The sequence below is a fragment of the Arvicola amphibius genome, chromosome 18, assembly GCF_903992535.2.
Source record: "Arvicola amphibius chromosome 18, mArvAmp1.2, whole genome shotgun sequence".
In the NCBI taxonomy this organism is placed as follows: Eukaryota; Metazoa; Chordata; class Mammalia; order Rodentia; family Cricetidae; genus Arvicola; species Arvicola amphibius.
In genome coordinates, this window is record NC_052064.1 from 5,357,472 (window position 1) to 5,379,950 (window position 22,479).

General features: G+C 42.5%; 1 protein-coding gene and 1 pseudogene across 2 annotated transcripts in view; one reads left to right on the forward strand and one right to left on the reverse strand.

The window, feature by feature from the left end:
* The first annotated feature begins 8,074 nt into the window (after window positions 1-8,074).
* Window positions 8,075-22,479, forward strand: part of Fam185a (family with sequence similarity 185 member A) — a 35,363-nt gene continuing 20,958 nt past the window's right edge. Inside the window, exons 1-5 of one of the 2 annotated variants that reach the window (XM_038315498.1) lie at window positions 8,075-8,598; window positions 11,569-11,678; window positions 12,981-13,073; window positions 18,157-18,295; window positions 21,783-21,824. In XM_038315498.1, coding sequence (XP_038171426.1) covers window positions 8,217-8,598; window positions 11,569-11,678; window positions 12,981-13,073; window positions 18,157-18,295; window positions 21,783-21,824 — 766 coding nt within the window. In that variant the 5' untranslated portion in view covers window positions 8,075-8,216. The remainder of the gene's footprint in view (window positions 8,599-11,568; window positions 11,679-12,980; window positions 13,074-18,156; window positions 18,296-21,782; window positions 21,825-22,479) is intronic. The other variant, XM_038315499.1, reaches the window with a different exon arrangement.
* LOC119804109 lies at window positions 12,204-12,267 on the reverse strand (annotated as a pseudogene).

The window sequence follows — 22,479 nt, forward strand, 5'->3', positions numbered from 1 at the left end:
ACTACCTGTGGTAGTTTGAACGTAATTGGCTTCCATAACCTCATAGGGAGTGGCTCTATTAGGAGAAGGGGCTTTGTTGGAGTGGGTATGGCCTTGCTAGAGGAAGTGTGTCATTGTAGGGGTGGGTTTTGAGGTCTTAGATATGATCAAGCCACACCCAGTGGGATAGACCACTTCCTGTTGCCTGTAAGATAGAGGAATCTCAGCTCCAGGACCGTGTCTGCTTGCATGCCACCATGCTCCCATCATGATAATAATGGACTAAACCTCTGAACTGTAAGTGAGACCCCCTCAATGCAATACTTTCTTCTATCAGAGTTGCTGTGGTCATGGTGTCTCTTCACAGCGATAGAAACGCTAACTGAGAAACCGTTCCTCATGCCACTTACTTTTACATTCCACACCCACCATCCTTGGAGCAACTAAGAACGGTCAGTCACTTTGCCTGTTTTAAATCTTCATATAATTTTCTATGAAGTGCATGCCTGTGTTTCACACAGCCCCACCCCATGGTAAAAAGCTAATTCTTCTTGGTGGTATCAGAGGCAGGGCCAGTTCGAACAACGGGTCATCTAGGTGAAGCTCTCATCAATGAGTCTAGTGCCCTAAAGCTGGCAGAGAAGAGGACAGAGGGACACACAGGACATGAGAAGTTGGCATCCTACAGCTCAGAAATGGGTCCCCATCTGAACATGATTATGCTGGCGCTGATATTGGCCTTCCAGCCCTCAGCACGAAGAGCAATTCATTCTGTTGGCTATAAGTCGCTATGTCCACAAAACTTTGTCATGGTATCACAAAGAGAGACTCATAGACATGTTGGGCAGCATCTATCACTTAGTACAAGGGTTATGAGTCTTGTCTACACTGTATTTATCTGTATTAGTTCCCTTTCTTGTTGAATTCAATTCTACTGCAGACATATACTACAATTTACTTGTCACTCAGCAGCTGACAGACATTCCATTTGTTTCTGGGTTTGGGTTATTATGAATGAAGTTATTGATGACATTACAGGGCAAGTCCTGCTCATGTGACTAGCTACTTCTAAGTCGTGGATAATAATAAGGAGTAGAATTGTTGGGTAATCAGGTAAATATTTATTTAATTTCTAGGAAACTGCAAATTGGTTTCTAAAATGGCTGCACCTTGTTACAATTGTTTCTTTTATGTATCATGTGTTTAGAGCGGTATCTAAGGCATCTTCACCATCTTCACACATTTGGATGCTACCTGAAAGTATGGACAGCTTCCTGGTGCACCACATCCTGTCACCATGCTGTGTGACTGCACACAGACTCAGAAACAACAAAGTCAAGTGATCGTGGGGTGAGACCTTTGAAAGCGTGCAAGTTAAGATAAATCTTTCCTTCTTCGGGCTATTTTGCCAGGTATTTTTGTAACAGTACTGAAAACGTCTGACGAACACCTAGTCTCGCCTCTCAGATGGCCTGGGCTTCTCACAGCTGCTGCTTTGGGTTTGTTCCCATGTGCATGAGGGGTACTGTTCTGAGGAGGTTTTGTTTGGCTTTGTTTCTAACAATCTTTGTCTGGTTCTGTTACCAAGACAATGCAGGAGACTCAGTCGTGGGCAAACGCTTTTGATCCTGCAGAGACAGGTAGATCTCTGTGATCTGTGTGTGTGAGGACAGCCTGGTCTCCATAGGGAGTTCCTGGCCAGCCAAGATGAGAGAGAGAGAGAGAGAGAGAGAGAGAGAGAGAGAGAGAGAGAGAGAGAGAGAGAGAGAGAGAGAGAGAGAGAGAGACCCTGTTTCAAACCCTCCCCCTAAAAGATAACGCGGGCATCCTAAAATGAGTTTGGAAACACTCTCTTCTAACCTTTGGAAGCGATTATGTAGAACTGTTTTCTTAAAATGTTCAACAGAATTCACCTGCCAGGCTATCTGCTTCAAGATGGGAGTGTCTCTGGGCGATTCCTAGGGCTCACTCCTCACCTTTACACGGAGCAGACCGTGTTCCATCCTCAGGATGCAGACAGATCTCTGTTCCCAACACCAAGCTCTTCCATGCCACGCAACCATCCCCACACTAACCCCACCAAAAGCCTACCTGTTCCTCAACATCGGCGTGCTGCCTTTTCTAGAAGGTCGTGAGAATGACCATGTAGGATGTGACCATTTGAATACGGCTGCTTTCGCTTATTAAAATGTTTTTGACATTTATCTGTTTCACACATTATCACATTTTTATGTGGATGCAAGACAATTTGTTTTGTACTCTCATCTTGAGAGATATTTAGCTTGTTTCAAAGGTTTCTGGACACTCTAAATAAAATCTATTAAAAAGTTGGATCTAGCCGGGCGGTGGTGGCACACGCCTTTAATCCCAGCACTCGGGAGGCAGAGGCAGGCGGATCTCTGTGAGTTCGAGGCCAGCCTGGTCTACAAGAGCTAGTTCCAGGACAGGCTCTAAAAAAAGCTGCAGAGAAACCCTGTCTCGAAAAAACCAAAAAAAAAAAAAAAAAAAAAAGTTGGATCTGTTGGTTGTTTTTTGTTGTTGTTGTTGATTTGTTTCTTTTTTTGTTTTGTTTTTGTTTTGTTTCTATTGAAAACTATCCAGACTCTCTGTTTTTGATATGTTGGAATATTGGGTGATTTTTGATGTTTTAAATGTGATTGTGTAAAGTTCTGGGTCTCTGTAAGATTTGCTAGTTTTATGTATATGTTTGTGTCTTTTCCAGAGGTGAGCAGTCTAGTTACACTCAGACCACAGTTATCTGCCTTCTGTGGGTTATGGTGGCGATGTTTTTCTTTCTGAAGCCTTTGTTACACTGTGAGAAAATTCGGGTGTTCTAAGAGTTTGGTGTTTTATTGGCATCGATTTCTCCAAGTCGTAATTAATTCTTTGGCTGTCTTCCAAGTTTATGCTGGAGTGGAGCCCACTTTGGTTTTATTGCAGCAGTCAAAACATAAAATCAAGAATTGTTTTCTCAAGCCTTCTCTTATGAGTTTCTCCCATACTTTCTAGCTTCATGGGTCCCTTCACTATGGCCCGAGAGACTGGGTCCTCGTATAATCTTACCCAAGCTGTCAGTACCACATAATTCAAACTACCCACAAGGCTAAGTAGCAAGAAAAAAAAGAGACGAGCATGGACATCCCCTCCACCCTCACCCCTCCCGGTTTCTCTCTTAAAGGCTCAGTGTTCTCTTACTCTTGGGCACCTGCATGACGGATAATACCAGTACAAATTGGTTTGGAGCTGGCCTTGGAGCAAGACCAACAGAACAAGAGCAAATAGGGATTTTCCCCACGCTCTTTGTATTCGAGAAGCCTCTTTTCTTCCTCATAGCTCAGTTTAGCCCTCCACAAAGTGAAGGCCGCAAGATAAATAAGGAAAAAAGAAAATACAATGGAAGCACCCTATTTCTTAAATTGGATATTTGGAAAAATAGGTTCATTTCATTGTACAATTCGTTCTACCTGTACTTCCATTTATTTTTCTATGAGTGAGCTATTTTATTTTTTAAAAAAATAAAATTTAAAGATGATTAAAAATGATTAAAATTTAAACTTTCCCATGACCACAAAAATTGAAAGGTTGTGAACGAAGGTGTTCCTCCACCATCCTGGAAAAGAATTATCATAACTTAGAATTGAAAGGATTTTCACGACAGAGAAATTCCACTGGAGATGAGAGAACAATAAAAATTTAAACTATTTAGAGGTCACGACAGAAAATAAAATACCCCAAGTGGGAGACCAACAAAGCAAGCAGAAACAGCAGCCTGCAAACACCAACCTGCACTGTAATAAATGAATTTCAAAATAGTAAAAGGGAGGCAAAATCAAGGCTAAAAAAACCCCCTACATTTTGCAGGGCAATTTACAAGAGAAAGCAGGTGGTTGTGCACGCCTTTAAACCCAGCACTTAAGAGACAGAGGCAGGTGAATCTCTGTGAGTTCAAGGCCAGTCTAGTCTACTTTACTAGCTCAGGACAGCTAGTTCCAGGACAGGCTCCAAAGCTACAGAGAAACCCTGGATCAAAAAAACAAAAATAAATAAATAGATAGGTAGATAAGAGAGATAGATAAAAATATAAGAGAAAGCAGAGCTGTGGAGGAACCGAATCAAGCCACTAAGGATGCAGACACAGACATTAGACAGTCACTAGAAGAAAAAATAGGGCTGGAGAGATGGTTCAGCAGCAAGAGATGCTGCCTTTGCAGAGCAGCTGGGCTGGATTCCCAGCACCCACGTAACAGCTCACAGCCTCTGTAATTCCAGTTTCAGGAGACCAGACACCCTCTTCTGACCTCTGCAGGGATCAGGCACTCAAGCATTTATATGCGTAAACTGAATAAATATAATTTAAAAAAACAAGAAAACTCAACAGGAACACTAAATACAAGATTAGCTAAGGTTAGGAAGGAATTAACAGATTTGAAGACAGGTTTGAGGACATCTTCAGAATAGTGGACAAAGCATGAAAGAGTGCACAGCACAGAAACATGCATGGGGCACATGCGTGAGAGCATGCCAGCGTCACATATACCAAGGAAGAGCTCTGCAAACTAGAGAGAAAGCGGGGAAAGACTACTGATGGATAAACTGAAGATTTCACACGAATAAAGCAAAACAAATAAAACTAAACCACAACACCAATTAATTCTCTACAATTTTCTCAGAAAAAAAAAAAGATACAACACTTGCCCCCAAAAGGAAGAAAAGACATCAAAGAAAATCTCAGACTAATAACTCATAGAAACATGAAATACAAAAATTCTCAGGAACCATTAGTTCAATCTACCAATTTATACAGGAAAGACAGCAACATGATCAAACCAAGTACATCCAGGGAATAAAAAATGGGGGCCAACATTTTTTTTCCTTCTTGGTTTTGGTTTTTCGAGACAGGGTTTCTCTGTAGCTTTGGAACCTGCCCTGGAACTAGCTCTTGTAGACCAGGCTGGTCTCAAAGTCACAGAGATCTGCCTGCCTCTGCCTCCCTAGTGCTGGGATTAAAGGCGTGAGCCACCATCACTCGGCTATGGCTCAACATTTAAAGGCTCAGTTACTGTGAGCTACCACAACAATACATGTCAACAAGACTAATCATCTCAGTGCATGCGGAAGAAATCATTTAAGATACAGTCTTGCTAAAATAAAAAGTAAATTATGAATTAAACTTCTTCAAAGGCACTTGAAGCAGCATCGTCAGGCTCATGCTTGCCTGGAAGATGCCCAAGGTGTCCCCGAGCTCCAAGTCTGAGCTCACTCTCACCACTCACCACAGTACGCAGCGTGCGTTAGCCAGTGAGGCAGCGCAAGAGACATCACAAGAGGGAATTAAAGATTTCAAATGGTTCTACTTACAGATCCACTAAATACATCTCAGAATTTAGTTATTAGTTTTTCAAGTGTATTAATACGTCTTAAGAATAACAAATCACAAGCAGTATTTGTTCTAAGTGGTTTGTGTTTCAGGACGTGTGCATCGTCCCATGGCCTTCCTCCCTTTAACTGAATTACTGAATCTTTGGTCTGAACACTATTTCTCCTGAGAACTCTCACGCCCTCTGCTGTCCAGGAATTGAATATACAGTAATAATAGTCACTACCATTCACATCTATTTGATAAGAAACACTCTACCCACCTGCATTTATAGTCAGACGCTATAATGGCTTGGATTTCTGAGACAGTGTTAGGGGTCAGAACATTCTAAGAATCTTTAGGTTTTTTTCTTATTAAAATGCAAAGCATGTTCATTACTGGTAACACAATGATTCAATCTCACTGCTTAGAGACAACTACCATTATAAAGTTCTGTATATCCTTCTGGAATTGCTCCTATGAATATATTCCTATATCAAATTTATTATTAGAGATAACTACCATTATAAAGTGCTGTATATCCCTCTGGAATTGTTTCTATAAATATATTCCTATATTAAATTTATTATTGTTATTACAGAATTGAGATTAAACTATACATAAAGGTTAGTATGTGCTCTTTACCCAAAATTATATTATAAATTATTTCCTACATGACTGACAAACCTTCAAAATGTAAATTTAAGATTGCTTTAGAGTACTACAAATATGTAGTCAATTTAATTATAGCTCTCTTATTGGGAGATTTAGATTATTCAATTATTTCTAACTATAAGTAGCCTCATAAGACAAAAATTCTTGTACATTAATAATTTTATGCTTTCATCACCTAAAATCATAATTTCTGGCTCATAAGAGCTGCACCTTGTGTTTCTGGACCTTGTGTTCCTGGACCTGTTTCCTTGAGTGTCATTCAGGGAGAATAACGCTGTCCTTCTGAGCAGCGTTTCATGAGGATACAGGGAGATGGTGCCCGTAAGCATGCTTTGAAAACTGTATTTGTTAGTCACTGTTTGTATGTAGACAAATGTGACACATATTAGACTGCTAGGTGTTGGCAATATCTTACATTAATCTTAATATCAATCAGAGTCTCAATTTTCAACCTCATAAAATCAGAAAGATAATTTCTCAATAAATTTTAAATAATGATTGTATTACACACATTATTATGGCTCAGTTGACAATTCTATTAATTTAAATTTTCCAAAAAAGGAAAAATTACTATAGAAACAGGATAATTATTAAGGATGTATTTTTAGTCTAACTGTATCTAGAAATTACCCAGCTAATCTGAGTTCATTCTCAATTTGCTTGTGCCTCTTTCAGATCTTTAAAGCTATGTCTGTGGGTTTGCATAAGAAAGATAATTTGAAGACTAATCTGACTAAGTTGTTCACACAAAACACAAAGCCCAGGACGCTATTCATAGAGTGGGCTCTTGCTTAGCATAAAATCCATTTTATCCCACTGAAGCAGGCTAAAAACACAGACATGATGGGGACATGGAAGGAAAAGGACCCTTCACCCCAGAGTCTGACCAGTACTTCTCACCACCGAAAATGAAGGATTCTAACACAGTTAGCAACAGTATCTATGTGGTTGTCAAGAAAAAGATAGTATTTCTCTTAGGTAGAGGTATTTCCAAGTTAGAATGCTGTAGCAATGAATCATGCTTGAGACCTAAACATACAAGGCCTTCCTTCTTCCTCAGGGATAAACCAGCAATTTTCTAGGAATCTCACCAGAAACCCTATTTACAGAAAAGGACACATCTTAGTCCCTCTACAACTGTCATGATGCATGGCTTTATTAGGACTGCAATCCAATCAAAGACACCCAGAGAGCCACCCTATGACCTTACTTATTGAAAACAGACAGAAAAGGATTTAGAGATGTGTCTCAGAAATCTTTTGAGTTGTAACTCGAGAGTCACCAAAAGACTGAATCTACAGAGCTACTGCTAAGACACTTGAGGGCATACCTTCCTTCAAAAGCCTGCCCCTGTGATCCTGGGTGGGTCTCATTCTATCAACTCCTATGCTGCCTAAATCTATGCTTAAAATCTCTTTTTAATCAACGTCAACTCTGTCTCATATTAGCTTATCGCAACATTCATTTTTACAGCAAAGTCAAGGGTGGGCTTCACCTCAGTGGAGTCCCTAAGGATAAGGGCCTTTGCAGGCTGCTGACAGCCACTGCCACTACTATAGTCTTCACTAAAGGAATAACGTGGATATTGGTGTGTTGCTGAAGGGTTCTCCTACTCCAGAGGACCCAGCATCAGTTTGTTAAAGTTTGGTTCTAACAACCTACAGAAGGTAACGTTGCTGTAAGTCCTGTCTGTAAACGCGCTGTTTCTTACCCTTTCTCTTGGTCCCGCTTCTTATTTAAACTCTTAGCTTTCTCTGTGGGTTCTGGTCTCTGCGTCTCTCTCCAAAACTCCACTCTCCAAACAAGTCGCGTCCTTGGTATCCAGGGTAACCACACAGCGGAGTCTATCCTGCCCCTTCGACTCTTCCCATTGGTCAGTTGGATTAAGTCCCTTGACCAATGGGCTTGAAGCAATGGCAAGACCCATCTACCAATCGGCTTGTGTCAATCTGTCGCACTCCTTCCTGGGATATGTAGTTCAAATGGCCCAGAGTACTTTGATGTCTAGCCCCGTTGGAACTACACGTCCCAGCGGCCTCCGCCAAAGGGGCGGAAGAAGGCAAAGAGACCGGGTCAGGTGTCCACAAGGCGCTTTGAAGTTCTAATTTTTTACCGGGTTTGTCTTGCTTGCAGCTGAGAAGGCATCGCCTTCCAGGCTGACCCGAGGCAGCCTCGGGGTTCTGGCGCTCGGACTCCCAGGGCGGGCATGTTGGGCCGTCTCCCGCCGTGCGCGCTGCGAGCGCGGCTGGGCGCCTGGTTCGGGGCTCCCGGGGCCCGGTCGTGCGTCTCCGACGGGGATCGGCTGGGATCGGCTCCCCACGGGCCTCGGAGGGAGTGGACGCTGCCTGTGAGCCCGTTCGGGCGGCTGAGGGCGCGGCTTCCGTGCCACCTGCTCGTGCGGCCCCTGGATCCCCACGCGCACCCGGACGGCGACCGCGTGCAGGTGGCGGTGTGCGGCGTGGGGAGGGAGGCGGGCGGCCTGGACGGCCTGCAGGTCGAGTATGACGCTGCTCGGCAGGAGATGGCCATCCTGTCCGACGACATCGACCCCCGGGCATTGGTGGAAGTGAACGCGCCTGTCAAGTTTGGCAAGTGAAGTGGAGATGGGTGTGGGGCGCAGCACCGCTGTCTTAGGTTTCCTTGCACACTGCTTTCAGATTTAATTGGCCCCTTCAGGAGCCCTCTTTTCTAAAGTGACACTCTTGGATTCCCGAATAGTATGTAAGAGTCAGGGGGGTCCCAGTTTAAGTTAAAACCGAATGGAAGCATGAATTGGAATAAGCTAAGTCTAGTGACTTTGCGGAGCCTCCCTCCGCCGTCCCCGTCCCCCCCCACCCCCCCCCCCCCCTGTGTTCTTCCTGGTCACAGCCATTAGCAAAATGATTCGTCGTTCAGTGCTGAGGTTTTTTGATAACCTTTTCAGTGACTTGGTGTCCTCTTTGTTCACATCGTGGGGCTGGGTTCCTCCTCAGCTCTGCCTCATTACTATCCCAGAAAAGTACTTGCTTTCCAGCAGACACCCAAGCTAGTAGTAGGTGCCCGTTCTTTTAGACGTGAGTAAATTCTCTGGGAGTAGCGAGCTTTGAAGCGATTGGTAAGGCTGCCTGGGAAAATTAATAATAGTACCTACGAAACATATTTCTTAGGCATTTGGGTCCCATTATTTCCCAGATGCAAGTGCACACGTCCTTTTCTAGGAAGGCTTCCCCAGGCCGCCATTCTTCCTGGAACAGAAGGATGATGATGATAACAGCATTTACCTAGCATGAGGTTATTTTTATAAACCCTGACAGTCGCGCTATAGAGTAGATAGTCATTGTTGCCATTTTAGATGAGGAAATTGAGACATTAGAAAATGTCATTAAACAAGTAATATAAGTGAACGAACAAGAAACCCGGAGCTGTTATGAAACCTGCTTTCTAGATGCCTTTTCCACCTGAAATACAAAGAGATGGGCTAGGGGTTGAGCCGACTGGAATGGCTCGGCTATGATGCCCTTTTGCGTCTCAACTTCTAACTAACGGAGATGAGTAGGAGGCTGTGCCCTCCAAATCTAATAACCTGAAGGTGCTGGGGAGGCTCTACCACAATACAGATTAAGGTGGTGTCTTAGGGTTTCTGTTGCTGTGAAGAGACACCATGACGGCAATCAGAGGTTCAGTCCTTTATCATCATGGTGGGACATGGCATCCGGGCAGACGTGGAGAGGTAGCAGGGAGTTCTACAACTTGTGCAGGCAGCAGGAAGTGGTCTGTCTCACTGGGCTTGACTTGAGCGTAGGAGACCTCAAAGCCCACAGTGACACACTTCCTCGAACAAGGCCACACCTCCCATTAGTGCCTCTCCCTTTGGGAGGTGTTTTCTTTCAAGCCACCATAGGTGGGTATCAACGGAGGGCTAAACAGAGCTTAAAACAGCACCTATGAAAATGGATGCTACCTCTGCCGGCAATCCCAGATCTCGTTAGCTCTAACCAGAAGCCCGTTTCCAGTGTACTGTCTCCATGCCTGTGTTCCTTAGATCTCTCAAAGCTATATCGTTAGTTATTTGTTCTTCTGACTTATGGGAGGAGAGTGGCTGAGTGGACACAGCATCACTACTGTGCTGTCCAGCCTCAGCCCTTCATCTGACTCCCCAAAGAGCAGAGTGTGTTCAGAATCCCATTCCTCTTCTGTGTGTTTGTCAGGGCTGCCTCATTTCTTGCTGTGTGACAGGATTCAGTTGGGAAAGAAGCTGTGCAGTTATGGTCGTATCGGTGTTCGACTTTTTATTCTAATTTCTTCTCGCTCAGTGTGTTGTTGCTAATTTAAACCATTGCAGAGGAGATTCCTTCTCTACGTATTAGAGTTGTGGCATTGGGCCCCAATAACTTGCTTGGGTGGAACATAGGCTCCCCCCCCTTTTTTTTTTATCAGTTTCATACAAGCTAGAGTCACCTGGAAGAGGGAGCTTAGTCTCAATTGAAAAAGAAAAATGCCTTCATCAGACTGTGAAGCAGTTTTTGATGTATGATTGATGTGGGAGTGCCCAGGCCACTGTGGTTGTCCTAGGTTGTATAAAGAAAGCCTGCTGAGAGAATCATGGAGACAAGGCAGTGTTGTCTGTGCTCTCTGTTTCAGTTCCTGCCCTGAGTTCAGCCTGACTCCCCTTCATGATGGACTGTAAGCTATGAGATAAACCCTCTCCTTCCCCAATGCTTTTGGCCAGCATTTTATCTCAGCAACAGTAACTAGGACAGTATTTATTGCTGTACTCTGGGAATCATTAATATTAATGTGAATTGTATATTCATTATCACTGTTTAAAATCTTGTTGTTTAGTCTGTTGAGACAGAATCTCCCTACAGAGCCCTCATTGTCCTGGAACTCACTATATAGACTAGGCTGAGAATGATTCCTATTTTTCAAACTTTCTTCAAAAACACTCTTATTTATCCACAATATTGTAGCTTTAGTTCTTATCTGTAGGTTTTGAAAAAGGGTTCTGGTTATTGTTTCAAGTACCCTGTGATATAGCTTTATGGCAATATTCCCATTCCGTGCTTGTGAAAGGTGGGAGTAGAATCTGAATGCCTGAGTCACGATCACATACTCTGACCCATGCCATTGTGATATGCTTCTGATTAGGGGATCCGTATTTCAAATCTTCTGGAACGTGGATCAAAGCTAACCGACCCACCTGACATTTGTTGACTTGTTAATTCACTGCCGTGTCCTTCCTCTTCTGTGTGTGTTCTCTTGATGGGCTGGGAGCTCCTAAATGATTGCACGTGAGACCTGAGTACCAGCCTGTAAGAACGGCCATCTCCGCCCCTTTATCCACACCTGTGGTGTTTCCTGTCTTTAGATCAGACAAGCCAGGAGCTATAGTCTCTAGAGGCCATTGGAAAGGCCCTGCATTTGGTCCTGCTGCATGGTGAAGACTCTTGCTTTCAGGGAGAAATGACGCTGCTGTCCCCAGTACTGCAGTGAACCCCTGAGGGCCTGGTATCTGGGGGATGTTAGGATGCTCTGAGTCCAGGCACTCACTGTTTTCTTCTTTCTGCTTTCGCTTCTAGATTTGAACATCGAGTCGTCAGGGTCTGGCTCTGTAAAGGTACAGAATGTTGAATGTGATCGCTGCGAAATCAACACTGCACAGGGGGCCAGCATCCTGCAGGCTGTGAAGGTGAGCGTTTCTCACTTCATTTCAGTGGTAAAAATACCTTCAACTGTAAAGCACAGAAACAAATACAAGACTTAATTAGCATTCAAATTATCATTCATCTTTTAGAAAGTCTTAAAATATGTGGCTATTTCATTCATTTTTTTAAAAAATATGAAATGCTTTACAAATTTGTGTCATCCTTGCATAGGGACTTTTGTTCTTAAAAAGATAGGAGCTGGGCAGCTGCGCGTAACTGCATGGAGACTTGCGGAACACGTGTGATCAAGGCGGTGTGAACAGGCGGTGTGGCGGCGGGTTAACGGCATAGACACAGAAAATAAGCATAAAGCTTTATTAAAGGAGAGAGGGAGAGAGAGAGAGAGAGAGAGAGAGAGAGAGAAAGAGAGAGGGGGAAGAGACAAAAGACGCGTGTGCACACACACAGGGACAGTGAGAAGAGAGGGAAGAGAAAAGATTCAGGATGACTCGGAGAGACCAGAGGTCGCTGGGAGTGGGCGTGGAAAGGGGCAGGGACCAAAAGAATAACAGGGACCATGCTAATCTTCTCTGTATCGTACCAATTTTAGTATATGTGCACCAAAGTGAGCACTATTTCACTCATTTTTAATACACCAGAAGCTTTTTACTGGAATACTGGACAGCTAATTTTGCAGAACAACAGATGACTCATCTTATTTTTTAGTTAACAATTTTACATTCCATTTTTCTTAAAATGAGATTGGTCTTAGCCATAAATGTTTTAAATTACACCTCCACTAGAGAGTTTGCTGTTATTTCTGTAGCAGGCTTTCCTTTGGGGGCCACTAACGAGCTCCCAAATAATGACATGGAGATTTATTAGTTATGGATGCTTGGCCTTAGCTTAGGCTCTTTTCTTGCTAGCGTTTATAACTTAGCCTGTTTCTCCTCATCTACGTCCCGCCTCAGGGCTTTTTGACTTTCTTTCCTTATGTGTGGCTTACTTTCACTGCTTCTCATGTCTGCCTGGCGTGGAAGTTTGCTGACAGCGTCACACATTGCAGAGAGACTCAGGAAATCCACTTCAGCTGAGAGCTTTAGACATGGAAGCAGAGCTACTTTGGGAAGAGTTCTAGAAAGTTCCTTAATAACTTGGGTTTCAGGTTCACATCTGTGACCGTGATGTGTTAACCACCCTGTAAGACAAACCCTTGTGAGAACCGTTGGCTTTGCTTTCCTTACAACTGATTCCTGGCTTATTTTATGGACATGCACAGAAGAAAATGTTTCCGTAGTATCGTGCGAGTTTCCTCACTACCCTCTGTGGGGTTTTTTGTTTTTCAGAGCCAAAATTTACATGTCCAAGCAAAAGGAGGCCACGTGATCTGTCTGGGAACAGTTTATGGAAACATAGATATCCAAGCCTCACACCACGGTGTAAGATTGAAGCTCAGTGACCTCAGCTCTGCTGCCGAGGCTCCCAAAGGGAAGCTTCCATAGGCTTTGCTGGGGAACGTTTTCTTCTTAGTGCAAGCTCATGTTTGGAACTGAATTGGTTAAAGCTTATAATATAAATTTTAGTGAGTGATTTAATACCTTTGATAGTTAATTTAATTCATTAGAATCAGTAAACACTTCATATTTTATTCTGAATTGTCTAAAAGAGACGTTTATTTTGATGGTCATGAATTTTAAGTAATTCTACCATTATGGGAATTGGGATTTGTGTAGGTGCTGTATTTCCTTGAACACTGTGCTCTCCTGGGCGCGCTGCTGTCTGACCAACCAGAGGGTCAGTTCTGAGATACGCGAGCGCTTATGGACAGGACTGATTAGAGGACATGATGTCGGGAGAGGGAGCACGACATCAGGGTCTCTAGATGAACTGGAGGTGGAATGAGCGGTTGATATGCTCAAAATCTGTTATGTACTCAGAGAATTAATATAAAAATTGAAAAAGCATCTGAAAATCAGCTTTAGTGTTTCCACAAGATGGCGCTGTGAGACAGAACTACCGTCCCCAAATCCCCCCACCTCAGAGATTTGTTGTCAAAGAAAAATGGTTTGTATTGTAAGCTGTTTTTATCATGTTGCTATCCAGTTGTTTATCATGCTGCTAACAGGAAAGTTAAGGTCTGGGGACTGTGAAGTTTCAGTTGCTGCTGTGATGAACAGTGCTTTAGAGCTTACAAAATAATCAGAGGTTATGAGCATATCCTGTAGCACGTTGCTGGCAGTTTTTAAAACTTATCACATTGTATTTATTTGTTTATTTGTGTGAGTGTGGGTGTGTGTACACAGTGCATGTGTGTGTGCATGTGTGTGTATGTATGTGCTGGAATGCACATGTGGGGGTCAGAGGCACACTAGTAGGAGTCAGTGCTTCCCTTCTCCCATCTGGGTCCTGGTGATCACTCTGAGGTTGTCAGACTTGGCAGCAGCTGCTCACGAGGATCTGCTGGCCCCTTGCTGCTGCAGTGGAGTCGGGGGGCTGTGGCATTGTCTCTGCTGCAGTGGAGTCAGGGGGGCTGTGGCATTGTCTCTGGTGCAGTGGAGTCGGGGGGGCTGTGGCATTGTCTCTGGTGCAGTGGAGTCAGGGGGGCTGTGGCATTGTCTCTGGTGCAGTGGAGTCGGGGGCTGTGGCATTGTCTCTGGTGCAGTGGAGTCAGGGGGGCTGTGGCATTGTCTCTGGTGCAGTGGAGTCAGGGGGGCTGTGGCATTGTCTCTGGTGCAGTGGAGTCGGGGGGCTGTGGCATTGTCTCTGGTGCAGTGGAGTCGGGGGGCTGTGGCATTGTCTCTGGTGCAGTGGAGTCGGGGGGCTGTGGCATTGTCTCTGGTGCAGTGGAGTCGGGGGGCTGTGGCATTGTCTCTGGTGCAGTGGAGTCGGGGGGCTGTGGCATTGTTCCTACTGTCAGTTTCCCATTACTTTTTTCTGAGAATCTGTGGGAAGTTATTTTAAACAAGTATTTAAATATATAATAAACCTTTTAAATTAAAGTATGCAAGGGTTTCGAGAGCCTGTAGCCTTAGGTCATGCCCTTGGAGATGACCTTTAGTTTTTTCAGTCAGATTACCACCTCCTTAGAAGTACAACAGTCAACCCTTGCAGTAATGTCTAGTGTTACATGTGCTGTTACATGTGATGTCACTATAAGATCCCATGTTTTCTGGGGGTGTCAACACAGGTGTCTTTCTCAAGTGCTTCCCACCTTGCTTTTGGAGACAGTTTCTCACTGAACCGGGAGCGCCAGGCTGGCCACGCAGTGAACTCCGGGGATCTGCTGTGTCCACCTTCCCCGCACTGGGGTTATAAGCTGGTGGTACTAGGTTCACATGGGTGCTGGGGATCCAGACGCGGGGCCCATGCTTGACTGGCAAGCACTGTACTAATGAGCTGTGTCTCCAGCCCCTGAATTACATGCTTTCCATCAGATACGACCACGTTAGTTGTTAATTTGCCCTAACTGACATGGGTATCAAACATTTCTTCACTCCTACTTCCTATGGAACTTTCGTTTCTTTCCTGAGTATGGTGATGTGCTAAAGATTTAGTGTAGATTTTTTTCTACTTTTTTTTTAAAACATTTAAAAGTTTATTTAAAAACATAAAAAATATAATTACTGGTTAAAAGCACATATTGAGGATTAAACTTCCTGACTCAGCCACTTACTGAGTCTTGAGACTTTGGATAAGTTACTTAACATTTCTGTGTCTCAATTTTCTGAAAAATGTGGTCACAGTAATGGACCTGTCTGAGAAGACTGATAGAAAGATTCAGGCATTAGTGCAGGGAAGGTGCTTAAAACGGGGTCCTGCATACGGCTGCCTCTGACACAGGGCTTGCCTACTGTGAGGATGAAGGAAGAGCCACAGGAGAGATCACCAGCAGCTTACTACTTCCCTGTCCTGCATTGCGCTGTTTGAAAGGAAGTATCAGATTACTTACTCAAACGAGATAATGAAATTAAATGGATATCATAAACAACAGGACTGTCAGTGGTGTGGCTGTTTTAAATGGTATTATTAATTTCATAATCGGCCTTTTATAAATTAACAAAGAGCACCGTTCTTTGTTCATGTGACTGCAGGTTAAATTGATGACACAGGTGTCACTACTTCTTTCTGTCACAGTAAAGACTTGATTTTAGTTACTTAAAGAAGTGTGTGTGTGCACGTGCGTGTATAATGTCCAAGTGTAGGGAAAAATTCCTCCTTATGTTAAAATTAACTTTAGCAATACCTCTCAGGAAGGTATTTATTTTCTGATCTACCTTTTGTCCTCTCTTTAAATAATTTCTATTAAAAAATCAGAGTGTACAGTTTAAGCTAGGCAGTCTGCATGTGATACTTTTATCCAGTAATATTTCTGATTATAAATAAGATTTTTGTCAATATTTTGATGTCAACTGAGCTAACTTTAATTTTCCTAATATGTGGTCCTTGGGGAATTTAGGATTTCTGGGAAATTGTGTGAATGATTGGCATTTATGCTGTGCTGGTGATGTGTGCTGGGATTTTGCCTGCTTTCATTGGCTCTGGTAGTTCAGGGTGTTTTCTGGCTTCCTGGGGTTGTTTTTCATTTTTAATGAACAGTATAGATCCTTGGTACTTTCCAGACCCTCATAAAGAGTATTTGGAAACCCAGCTTTATTTCACATGGTAGTAGGCAATGTCTAGGTAGAAGTGCTCCTTAGCTAATTCAGGGTTCTTCAAATGTTCCAGTAAATGTTCTTCTTGGTGTAAAACAGCCCCATTCCCTGTTGAAAAGCCAGAGTATTCCATTTTGTTGCCTGTTTTATAGAAATTCTTGGAGAGTTTGAACATTAAGCAAGTTTTCATGAGTAGAGTTTGTAGGTAAAGACTTTTTTGTTGGGAGGTTCTCTCTCTCTCTCTCTCTCTCTCTCCCAGTTTTCGAGACAGGTTGTCTCTTGTAGCTGTGCTGGCTCTCAGTCTGTAATCAACATCAATTTAAGATAAACAAGTAGTTAAAAAGCAATGTTATCATATACTTTCTAAAAAAAATACCAGAAGTTACATACTGTGAATCTAGAGGGAAAGTAGTTTTACCCTATGCCTCTAAGACCCACCAAGTACTTTTCTTTCTTGTTTTATACTATTGTCTATAGTATTTCATTCTTGAAACTCCATCTTGTTTGCTAACATTTGTTAGCATTCTTTACAGTTTTTGGAAAGCTTGTAAGGAGGGATGATGCTGATGTCAATGTGTTCAAACAGTGGTACTGCTGGTTTCAGCGCCCCATGTACTATTGCAAACTGTTCCTGGGCAAAACCGTGGCAAGCCATCATAGTAACTGAGTGTGTTATACCAACACTTTCAAATTAACACGTTTGTTTATAACATGGTAGAGATGATGTGGAATTCTCAACTGTTTTTGTTTTACATGGCAAACATTATTTGAAACATAAACATGTACTGAATTTTGTTAGGGAAATTTAAGGACAAATAAGAATTCCTCTCACTTTGTTCACTGGAAAGCGACTACCTTATTATATGCAAAGTGGAAAAGTTTTAGAAGGTTACAGTTATTACATCAACACGTGAGAAAAGCTATGTAGCTCAGCAGCATCAAGTTGTAGGTGAGGCTCAACATGCGTTCATGAGTTTAATATAGGAATGGCAGGAGATTGCATTGATTAATCAGATAAAAGATACACATAGAACATCTTCTGTAAGAAGCATCTCCCTGCTGAGAGGCTGTCCACGTTTCCTCTGAGAGAAATAGAAGATAAGATAGGCTGCTCTTCATTGGTTACTGCTGTTACTGTTGAACTGGAAGATGGATTCAGACATAAGAAAAAGCACAGAGAATGTAATCAGTATAAGAATGTGTAATGGAAGGGAGGAGATAAAGTGATCATTTGGAGATATATAATTGTGCATGTGGATTTTCTCTAATGCAAATACATCTTTGGAATTAGTGAGTTTATTGTGGTTGCTAGATTAAGTTCAAACATAAACATCATGAAGATAACATGAAATTTCAAGAGCTGCATTGTGTAATAGCCCTTTAAAAATGTCTAGTAGGAATAAACAAGTAAGATAAATTCTACAGAGAAAGCATAAAACATTGTTAAAAGAAACTAAAGAAGGCATAAATAAATGAAGGAATCGGGCGTTGGCTCTCTTTCCCATTCTGCAGCAGAGTGCATGTTGCTCACTGTCTTGGCAGCTGGAGCTGGGAGTCAGTTGTCAAGGAGATGTGTACTCTTCATGGAGCTGGTCATCATTGTAGATCAGCATTTCTCAACCTTCCTAAGGCTACAACCCTTCAGTACTGTTCCTCCATGGGGTGACCCTCAGTCATAAAGTTATCTCGTTGCCACTTCGTAATGTGATTTTGCCACTGTTGTGACTCGTAAACATCTGATATGCAGGGTATCTGATGTGTGACCGCTGTGGGGTTGTAGCTCACAGGTAAGACGTGCCGTTCTAGATGCCTGTTCTGGTTGTTTACAGTTTGTTTTATAATGAACTGATTGCAGTCTCTCTTTTACTAGTGTGTGACCCTAGATAAACTTCAGGGAAGTTGCGTTAATATATCTACAGAGGATGGTTTACTGAAAGTCAAGTACCTTTATACAGAATCTTCATTTTTGTCTTCGGCTGCTGGGGATATTGCATTAGGAAATGTTCATGGTAAGCTGACAAGGGCCAAGCGCATTTCAGACCTTTCACATAGCATAAAATTTAAGAGATGAGTGTATAGTTCAAGAAGGATCAGGAACTGGCCTTCTAAATAATTAATTGCAGACTAGCTATCTTTTAAAAAAGATCTATGAAAATAAACTTACAAGCTAACTAAATTTAATTTAACAAGAATTTGCAAATCATGCTGTTATATATGAAGCTAATGGTAATTCTGATTTTTTAAAAAAAGATTTGTATTATTTTACATTGTGTGTGCATGTGTATGCGTGTGTATTTAGCATGTGCATGCTGTCTCTCCAGACCCAGTAGTTATGATATGTAAACATATGAAAGAAATAAAGGTGGTATTAGTAAAGATAGATTTCTTAGTGGTTACTTTTTATGACAGGAGAGGTCACAGTTAAGCAAGTCAAACATTTGGGTAGATCAGATTATAGGAACTCTGTGATGCTAACATTGGGTACAATGCATTCATGTGTTTTGTGCCGGCAGAGGTCCTCTTAGTACTGTGCTGTCTCAGTTGTCTTTAAGTATCCTCTTGTGATGTCCGGAACATGTCTCCACAGAGGGCAGCATCACTTAGTGAAAGTTCGTATAATGGAGAGAAAGAGAGACCACAATGGTGAGAGACTTGGCCACTCTGCCCCTTTGTGTTTCCACAGAGTATTTTCCGAAATACGTGCGGGTGGTAATACGACCCGCTTAGTCCTCGGAAGAAGTGCGTTCAGTGTGTGCACGCCTGCTAGATGTCTGTCGGCCGTCTTCTGGGAAGCATGGGCTTGACCGCTTTCCCATAGATGGTCCGCTCGGTTCACTCCTTAGTAAGGCGGAATGCTGGTGTCTGTACATTTGCAACACTCCTGCGTTTTAGCAGGGAGCACAAATCTAAGTTGTATTAGGATTGGCTAGTGCTGGTCAGACTAGCAAGTAACAAATCGGGGACTGGCTAGTGCTGGTCAGGCTAGCAAGTACCAAATCGGGGACTGGCTAGTGCTGGTCAGGCTAGCAAGTACCAAATCGGGGACTGGCTAGGGCTAGTCAGGCTAGCAGTGGTCTTCTGTTAGAGAGAGAGAGAATTTAGGAGATTAGAATAACCTTCCACCTCAGTTTGATGACTGAGCTCAACAGTCCCTACACTGATAACATTCATTACTGGAACCTAAAATAGAGCAGAGCTATATCCAAATAGAACAAATGCTTTTCTTACCTTTTTTGGTGTTATTCAGTGTGCATTTAGTTGTAAGCAGTAGTGAAATAGTAATAACTTGTAATTTCATATTTTAAGTGACTTCTAATAAGCATCACATTTCTATGGTGATCATAGTTAAGGTATTATATCTAATGTAATAGATATTTTAGGTCTGATGGGCAGGGGGAGTCATAGGCTCTACTACAGTTCAGTTTATTCATTCAACAAAGTTGCTGGCTGACTACTGTGTGCTGGATTCCCAGGTGCCAGGAGTGTGGACTTGGGCAGGAAGTGATGCCCACCTTTAATGGACACACAGCTGAGCGAAAGGTCTCCACCCATCTCCGGTTGTTGTCCCTGGCTGTCCTGGAACTCGCTCTGTAGACCAGACTGGCCTTGAGCTCACAGAGATCCACCTCCCAGTGAAAATATTTTTGAAATATTCTTTATAACCATTCTTCAGATTCCCAGCTTTTGGTTCCACTGTGTTTGACTGTGTAGTAGGGCTCTACTATTCCAGAGGGATGTTTGCAGACACGTGTCACTATAATGGGAAGTGGTCTTCATTCTCTGTGGACCTTAAGCTTTTGGTTTATAGCTGTAATAATCATTTTCTCAAGACTTCGTATCATAGCCAAGTTTGAGAGAATCATATTTTCAACTAAAAATGGTATTTTGCTACATTAATTTAAGGCTATTTTAAGTGTATAGGATCAGCTTTCTTGTGTATATGAGACTAGACTCACTGGCTAGGTGACTATAAAACTATGTCTTAGAGCAGACTAGCTGGGTTTCTGATGTAAGATCTCTCCTGGGTTACAATCATGATGTCATCCTGGACGTGAGCTCTCAGTGTTCAGCGAGAGTAAATACGGCTCCTTCCGTGCCTCCTTAAGGCTGTTGTTAGAATGCAATTCATCCTATTAGCCAAAGGCCCTTTGATTTCTTTGTCAAAGGGCAATTGACAGCTGACTTCCTTAAAGTAGCAGGGACTCGAAATACAGAATTATAATCTTTTTATAACTGAATCATGGAGGTGATCGATCACCCAGCACCTTTCTCCTGCTCTCTTTGTCTGGCCCACCCGTGGAGGATCCTGCAGAAGGCATGGGTGCTCGAAGGGAGGACTAGTGGGAGCCTTTTGAGAGCGACTGCTTTTGACTCTCGTCTGAGCGCGGTGCTGAGACTGCATTTACTGGGTCTGAAAGCTGGACGCGTATGTAGAGCACACCAGTGAAGTAATGTTTACCTGGCACATTTCACAAGGTCTTCAAAGCCTTGTAGTGGCCTAAGACATAAAAATAATTTCATGGGTTTCTCCACTAAAACCATGTTCTTACCCTACATAAATGCACCCCTTGTCTTGTGCTCACATGAACGGTGATGGGTGTTACATGTTTACAGCTACTTTTGCCATCTCACATGTCTGACGATGGGGCACGGGAATTGTCTTTCTTTTTACTTTTTCCAGAAATTGACACACTATTTTCAAAATATATGAAATAATTTTCAATCAATTGATTTATTTTGAATTAATATTGAATTGACTAATTTCGAATCAAGTTATTCCTTGTTTCTGTAGTTTTAGGTTATATTAGAAGGGATGATGTCATTGCATACATTTTGGGGAGAGAAGCTCTGAATTTCTGGTTCTGGGGGTCCTTGTACATACAGACACACATGGGACGAGCAACCCTGTTTTTAAACTAAAGAGGCTGAGAGGAATGGTTGCAACACCCTATCATAATTCTGGAAAACATATTTTCACTGCATAGTGGAAAGCTTTGAAGCCTTTTTCTTTGTTAGTCATACATCTGTGTATTCATTATTGTTATCCCAAACCACTTTAACACTTGGCTCAGAAACTACTTTAATCCAACAGATGTGGCAACTGGGCTGGAAGAAAAAGACAATTCCATGAAACATTTGTGTTCCTTGGCTGAAACTTGGCTTTGCGCTGTCTTAATTCATGAACTGGTGCTGCTGTTTAGGTTGAAAATGTGGGGCGAGTCCATTTTATCTGGAGGTCGTTGCTTCCTCTCCATGTATATGTGTGATTGATTTGTAGGTATGCTATAAAACTTTCAGTGTGGGAAGAGAGGAGGAGATCCTATCCCGAAGTCATTTTCTCTGACTGGCTTTCTGATACTGACAGAAATGACCACCGCGGCAGTAGTGGTATAAGTGGCATTGTGGGGGTGCAGCTGTGCATTAGGGTTCTCTGTAACACAGTTCCTTCTTCACTATCCCTAGTAATTTGAAATTCTCATTTTCTCTCTTTTGCAGGAAATATCGTATTACAAAGCAAGATGGGTAACATTACAGTGGGTATGTGTCAAGGTGCTGGTTGGTAATGGCTTACAGCATCTGTTATTGTGATGCTTTGTTAAAATCTGTGGTTTATCTCAGGAGCCTTACTCCATCTGTAGGTCATGTATAGACAGGCCAAGATGAATGTGTCCGCTCAGAGAAAATGCCCTGGACCTACTATTATGAAAGGAAATCATATACATTTCTTGAGTTCTTTAAACAGCTGCATTAACTCTTTGAAAAAAAATATATACTATTTGTGTGTGTGTGTGCAAATTGTTTCCAAAACTGCTATCATTTGATGTCAACCATTAGGCACGCCAATACCTTTTTCATCTGTGTTTATAGGTGTCTGCTATATGTCAGGAATTCTTTTACTAAGTGGGAATATATTAGTCTGATGCCCGGAGAAAAAGAACAGACATGTAAATAACAAAAGGTGATTTCAGATCACCATAGGTGCAACGAGGAAATGAGGGTAATGGGACGGAGATTGCTTATGGAAAGAAAGTTACTGCAGTTGGGCATTCAGAGGAGAGACATTTTAATTGAGGTTACCAAAAATAACAACTAAAAGGCTTGTAAAATTATGTGTACAGAGCTCCCACACAGAGGGCTGGCAAGAACAAGCCTTAAAAATGAGACGGGTGTATCGGTCTTGATGCTGTGCCGG